The 6,570-nt window shown below is 47.3% G+C and overlaps 1 protein-coding gene across 1 annotated transcript; it reads left to right on the top strand.

Annotated features, from left to right (window-relative positions):
* The first annotated feature begins 2,830 nt into the window (after positions 1–2,830).
* LOC135908879 (H/ACA ribonucleoprotein complex non-core subunit NAF1) lies at positions 2,831–5,888 on the top strand. Its single transcript, XM_065440717.1, has one exon. It carries the CDS (start codon positions 3,016–3,018, stop codon positions 5,185–5,187), a length of 2,172 nt encoding a protein of 723 aa, XP_065296789.1. The 5' UTR covers positions 2,831–3,015; the 3' UTR covers positions 5,188–5,888.
* Positions 5,889–6,570: the final 682 nt, after the last annotated feature.

The raw sequence follows: 6,570 nt of genomic DNA, 5'->3' as shown, positions 1-6,570 counted from the left end.
CCCAGCTGTTGTTATGGCTAGGTGGGACTGAAAGAAGTAAAAGACCTGAAACAAGCGTGCATGAAACACCGTAAACCATGCCACGGATGAAGGACGATGTGGGCATGTTATTCCCGTCTTCGGTGGAGTCATGCTAATGTGGCATCACAGACTGAAACCGCTGTGCTTCAGATTATGTATGATAAACACCTTGCACGTCAGTGACAGCTGTGGAATGTTCTTGCTTTTGACAGTGGATGATGTATTTGTGGCACATAAAACAGCCATGTGGAAGGATGAGAAAGCGGCTGCTGTGAGTAATAAAGGGACAAACCCCCTTTACTGCAGTTATGTTATATGTGCGCTCGAGGGGCGCAGGGAAGCGAGAATTCACTTTGTGTTGTTCCCGCAAACAAGGAAAGTGGGTTTACCGTCCTGTTACATGGAACATTTTACGTCAAGGCAGAAGATGCAATTACAGGCATATTTAATGAGCGCAAAGAAGCCAGCTTGACTAAGGTTTGATCATGGGCCATCGAGTTGTGCAAAAAGATGAATTTAGCAAAGGTACTGAAGAATATCAACAAAAACAAAACGCTTGCCTTGGATATGTTTTTTAGTGCAAAGACCCATAAAGTGGACATTCAGTTCAGGGTAATTATATCCGAAAGTGACACGTGGCAAAAATGTAACACCGTGTTCCTGCTGGAAAATTTCAATCTTTTGGACATTATGAATCCATTGCTTGTTAAAAACTCTGAGAAGGTTTTAGAATATGTCAGCTCGCATGCTAACAAAGGACTAACAGTTTTTTCTATCGACATAAAAGACCTATACTACTTGTTACCGCGGGCTGGACTTTTGACTTGCTTGAATGCAGGATTGACGACTCTGGCATTTTGAGGTTTCAAAATGAAGCAGGAACTTCTGTGGCTAACTTTTTAGAACCTATAGGTTTTTATTTGTCGTCTACCTTTGTGGCTTGGAATGGTTTACCACACCAGCAAAAAAAATGGAGTGTGCATCGGTTCCTGCCTTGCCCCAGTCTTAAATAATCTATATCTAGGCATGTTAGACAGATGTCTAGATGAAAGATTGAAGGATTCAAATGTTCTTAAAGTATTTAGATAGTTGATGATTTCCTGCTCATTCTTGATTGTAAGTACCAATATCTTGAGCAGGAATGTGACAGTGTACTGTGCATTGTACGAGAGTGTCTAAGGCCGCTCTAGATTACCTTTGAGTTTCCTGGTGACTGTGCCGTACAGTTTTTAGACCTACAGATTATTGTAAATGACTATCCAACATGCTAGTGCTATCATCCGCATGCTAACAAACCATTGCTCTCATTTCATTCTTCGCACTCTAAGCTTGTCAAGAGAGGAATTGTAAAGGTATGCTTAATCAATGCTTTAAAGAAGTCGTGCCAGCATCTAATCAATGTAAGCTTCACACAACAAGTGAAACGCCTTCGTGACTCTGGATACCCTAGCCACATCATCATATCAATAGCTGGGGGATTACTGAAGCAACTTCAATCAAAAGTTTCCTCACCAGTATATCCCAATACAGAGAAGAATAGGCTTGCAGTCATACTGTGCATGCATGGATTGTCGAATCAACTCAAGAAAGTAGCACAAGGCAATAACATTCCTGTGGCGTTTTCAGCGCCTTACAAATTAAGCAGTCTATGTGGAAAGACCACACCAGTAGGTACAAAGAAGATGACATGCGAAGAGAATCACCGGTATAAGCTTGTAGGGTGTGTAACAGGTGCCATCGATGCCTACAACCTGCAGAGCTTGCTACATCGGGCAGACCAGATGATGCCTTAATGATATTATAAGAGAGCATAACAGCAATCTAAACAAAGAGCAGGTCGATGGTTTTCTTGCACAGCACTGCAAAAGATGCTCCTGCCCACCTCTCTTTAAAAGATACAGTGATCCTAGGCAAAAAGCCTTAATGAGATGACCACGCTCATTATTGAAGCATATCACATCGCCACCTTCAGTGGATCTTGTATCAGCAAACCATGCATCTCATTATCGCGAAAAGGTGGAATTTGTGCGCTTGTTAACACAGATTTCCCATTCTGCCGTGAGAGGTGCTATCAGGTTGCTCGGAGCACGTGTTCTAATGCATGTGGGAGAAGTGTATATATGTATGCTGTGATCCTGCAATAAATATTTAGTTCATATTTTACATTTATTTAGCTAGCTGAAACATTTTGCAATTCCTCGATTAGCTCGTCATATAATGACGTACACTTCAGAGGTGGCACTTCCTCATCTATTGGTCGCGTCCTCCCCTTCTTCCACCACCGGCTTGGGAGTGGCACATCTAGTGACGTAAGCGGCGAAGCACACGGTTCGTATTATAGGGTTTCCTACGAAACTCTATGCTTCGTATATTCCGAACCGTTATAAGATTCGGCCCCAGCGCCACTTTACCTTCACAAAGATTGACGTGAGGGCCCCTCCTCAGATTTTCCTTCCTCAACATGTTCCTCCATGACGATATTCAAAACCATAGCCTCTTATAAAAAAATGACGTACAGCGCGAAGGACAAGCACTGCGAGAGACGTGCTTGTATTTGGCGCTGTATGTCATTTTTTATCATGAATTACCAACTAGCCCAAGCAACCACCCTAGTCCTCTTAGATGACTGCGCAAACAATGGGCTGTAATCTCGGAGGTCATGAAAAACGCTAGCCCCGTACATACATTTTACACAACGGGAACTGCGGCATCTAAAAACACATATAAATTACAGTAATAACTATCAACAGAAATAACATTAATCGAACTTTCAGAAAAAGTATAAAATCAACTGGTATCGTATCCAAGTCATGTCGAGCTTGTTGTGCCTCATGGAGAACCACGTGTTTGTCCGACAGGAAACAAATGCTGAGTGTGTGCAGCGCAGCTATTGTAATATTTGCACGCAGCAAAGCTCTGGCTGCTATGATATGTGCGGGAATTGAATGACTTGACATAAGCATAATCTTCCAGGCCTTTTAAGCTAAAGCAGCGATGGATACAACGACTGACGAGCCTCCGGCCTCTCACGAGTCCAACGGTGCCAAAGTGTCGTGCAATTGTGCCGAGAATACTAATACGACAAATCATGGAGCCAGCGTGACCTGCGACCAAGAGGCTGTGAATGGTAGCGGAACTTCGTTGATCGACGATGTGTCGCAGGCAGGAGCCGCTGAAAGAATGCAGAACGGATGCAACGAAAACGTGTTGGACGCCGTTCTGACAGTAGCGGTGGGTGGAGTGTCGCTTCCTTCGGCTTGTGAAAAAGACATACTGGCATCAAAGGACGCGACAGGCAGAAACTCTGCGTATTTAAGTTCACATGCACTTCCTGCATCCGACGACATTGCGGATACTGTGAACGGTACGCAAGCTGACCTTGCGCGTGTTGATGTTCAGCCGTCTATTGACGGTACCGGTACCAAAAACAACATGGAGTGCTTTTCGCACCAGTTAACTTCGTTGCAGTTGAACGAAAGTGCTGGGGACGTCGCTTCGGCTGACAGGGATGGTATTGATCGAGCCATCGTAAATTTGGTGTGGGACATTTTAGGTCGTGTCGATAACAGCAACACATATGATGCTGCAGTGGTGTGTTCATCTACGGATACTGACAGTATCCGTCGAGAGCTTGTCGGTGTGGAGGAAAGTACCGCAGTCTCTCTTGCCCACAGCTCTCCGGGTAAGGCGCAGACGCTCTCCAAAGCTCCCCTGGCACCCTACCGAAACAACGGAGAGGACATGTCGGCTGACAGCTCGTCATCCTCCTCGTCATCCTCAGACAGCGACGTCGATGTCGTCGTGACGCAAGTCCAGCGTCGCCCTCCCAAAAGAGGTGAGCCCGACGATTGCTCGGACGGCGGTGAAGTCGACGGTCAGGGGTCGACGACCAAGCACTGTGCGGGCCGCGGCGGCGGAAGGCCCCGCTACCGTGGTGTGAAGACTCCGGGCGAGCTGGACATTGAGGACCTGCCCCCCATCGAGGACTTGCACATCACGCTGCCGCGCACGGAGCTCCGGCAGGCGGGCCGCGTCAAGCATGCTGTTGACCAGTTGCTCGTGGTGGAGACTGAACGAGGTCAGCCCGTGCTCGACCTGGATTCGGTGCTGTTCCGCGCCGACGGCACGGCCTTGGGACGCGTCTTTGACGTGCTAGGCCCCGTGGCAGCGCCCTACTACACGGTGCGTTTCAACTCGGCTCAGGAGCTGACCGAACGCGCCCTGGAGCCGGGTGAGCCGGTGCTGTACGCCCCGCTGCACGCGGACGTGACTCAGTATGTGCTCGAGTCGGAGGTGCGCAAGCAGCGCGGCTCGGACGCCTCGTGGGAGAACAACAACGAGCCACCGCCCGAGCACCTGGACTTCTCTGACGACGAGCAGGAGCGTGAGGTTCGCAAGCAGCTTCGCGCATCCCGGACCGCAGCGTACGGGGGATCTGACGGTACGGGGGATCGTCCTGGCGGCGACCAACGGCCTCGTGGTGCTCCGAGGGGCCGGGGAAGGGGCAGAGGCAGAGGTGCGCCTAGGGGCGGTCATAACAGAGAGCAACAACCGAGGCATCAGCCACCGGAGGCGGCCAGTGGTGGTGTGCGCTCGCATACCGATGGGCCCCCAATGCCTGTTTATTTCCAGGAGAGTCGCAGTAGGCCTCAGTGGCCACCATCGTTGAGCCCGCAGCAGCGCTGGCCTGGTGGCAGCGAACCGGCCAGATTTCAGCCAAACGTGCCACCATTAACTACAGGTCCTTCGCAGTTACCATGGCCTGCAAGCCCACAGTGTAACAACAGTGGGCCAAACATTTGGAACACCCCACCGCCTTCTTTGTCCAGGCCACCACCGCTACCCTGGCAGCAGAGCAGGCAATGGCTTAACCAGCCTCCTGCATTTCCGGACTTGAGGACCCCGCCTCCTAATTTCGGCTGTGCTGTGTCATCACCTTGCCCTCCTCGAGCAACTTTCGCAAGTCCCCACAGTCTGCACGCCAACACTGCTGTAGGTCGATCAGGCTATCGGCAGGCTAGTGCAGTGAGTCATCCCGATCCAAGTGCTCTACCGTCACCTGTTTACAACAGTGCAGGGCATAGGGTCCCCTTGTATGACCCTGTTCCAGACCTTCAGCGCATTCTTGCCACACCACCACCACCACCACCACCATTGAAAGGCTAAGGGGCAGTTGCATTTTAGTACAGTGTTGTTCATGCAGTAGTTCATGTTAATAATTGAAGTTGTTCTTAGGGTTTGCTTTTCATAGAAATGACTTAATCATGCCTGATTTTTGCATCTGATTTGCTTGGAACAGTGTGACACGGCCTGCTTGGCTACAGATTGCATGTTATGATTTGATAACGGCAGTAACTTTGACACAAAAACACCTCATGGTGCAAGTGCAAGGCACTGGCATTGCATTCCATTACGTGTGATGCTTAGTATGAGACCATTTATCATGAAAGGAAAAAATGCTATTCACCCAGCAGTGGCATGAAGCTACAAAGGAATCCCGTATGGGTTTCGTTTATAGCTTTGTGCGACAGTTGGGTGGATGACAATCTTTTCTTTTGTGAACCTTCCTCCACCTTGTATGCTTCTGCAGAATTGATTTGTCAAGGCAGGCTTTCTGCACTTAAACATTGCAGTGCATAGAGTTGGAGATCATTTGCCACTTTCGCTTGTGTTGCTGTACTTGTCATGAGTGGAAATGCCCCAACACTTGCGTGTAAGTTTTCAATTAATCAGAAAAGGGAACACGTGTTATGAACTTGGGCATCAATGTTCCTTGTAGGTGGAACAAGTGTTTACCGCTGTTTCTCATCGAATGCTTTATGGCATTTTTAATAAATCGGAAAGAATAAAAAATGTAGTTTGTAAGATTCTGTTGCCATATTTTCTTTTTTGTAATTTCGCTGCTTTACAAGGTGTGGCTTTACAATATAACTGCACAAAAATTAGTGCTATATATTAAAACATGAAAGAACTGACACATGTGCAACTGTTGAGGTGCTCATAGTTTAAATTAATGAAATTGCCTTTTTGATTGGTAGTCTGAGGTTGTAATCGTAACTTTCTCCACACTTGTCATTCACTCCCAGTTTACCACCCTGACATTATTGCTGGGGTTGGCTGCAGGAAGCGATTAGTGGCAAAAATTGAAGGAGAGGAATAGTTGCAAATTATGACTGCTGGCATCTGGGTGCACTAATGCAATTTCTCAGTCACACTATGTGTAGTCAAACTAGTCTGCTACATTTGAGCAAAACAACAATGATTTGCTCCTAACTTGCATCATAAGTTTTTTTTTTTTTTTTTGCCTTTCAGAAACGAGACCATGAGAACACTAGACTATTGCTGACAAGTCTCTTACAATTGCTGTTTTTTGCAGTTGTGAGAGGACAGGCTTGTGCACTTGAGTTGAATTATGAATGAGTGGCGTCCCTTTTGAAGCAAGATTATACGTGCCACCGTACTCAACATAGGTTTAATTATTTTACACTTGTAAAATTTTGTCTCATTAGTCGAATACATGTAGACATGTTACATTAAAGCCATGCAGTA

Source organism: Dermacentor albipictus, chromosome 1 (assembly GCF_038994185.2).
Source record: "Dermacentor albipictus isolate Rhodes 1998 colony chromosome 1, USDA_Dalb.pri_finalv2, whole genome shotgun sequence".
Lineage (NCBI taxonomy): Eukaryota > Metazoa > Arthropoda > Arachnida > Ixodida > Ixodidae > Dermacentor > Dermacentor albipictus.
This window is presented reverse-complemented; position numbering and strand designations above follow the sequence as displayed.

Bases quoted from the DNA above. Each gene is read 5' to 3' on its own strand.
- LOC135908879 (XM_065440717.1), top strand. From the start codon at position 3,016: ATGGATACAACGACTGACGAGCCTCCGGCCTCTCACGAGTCCAACGGT.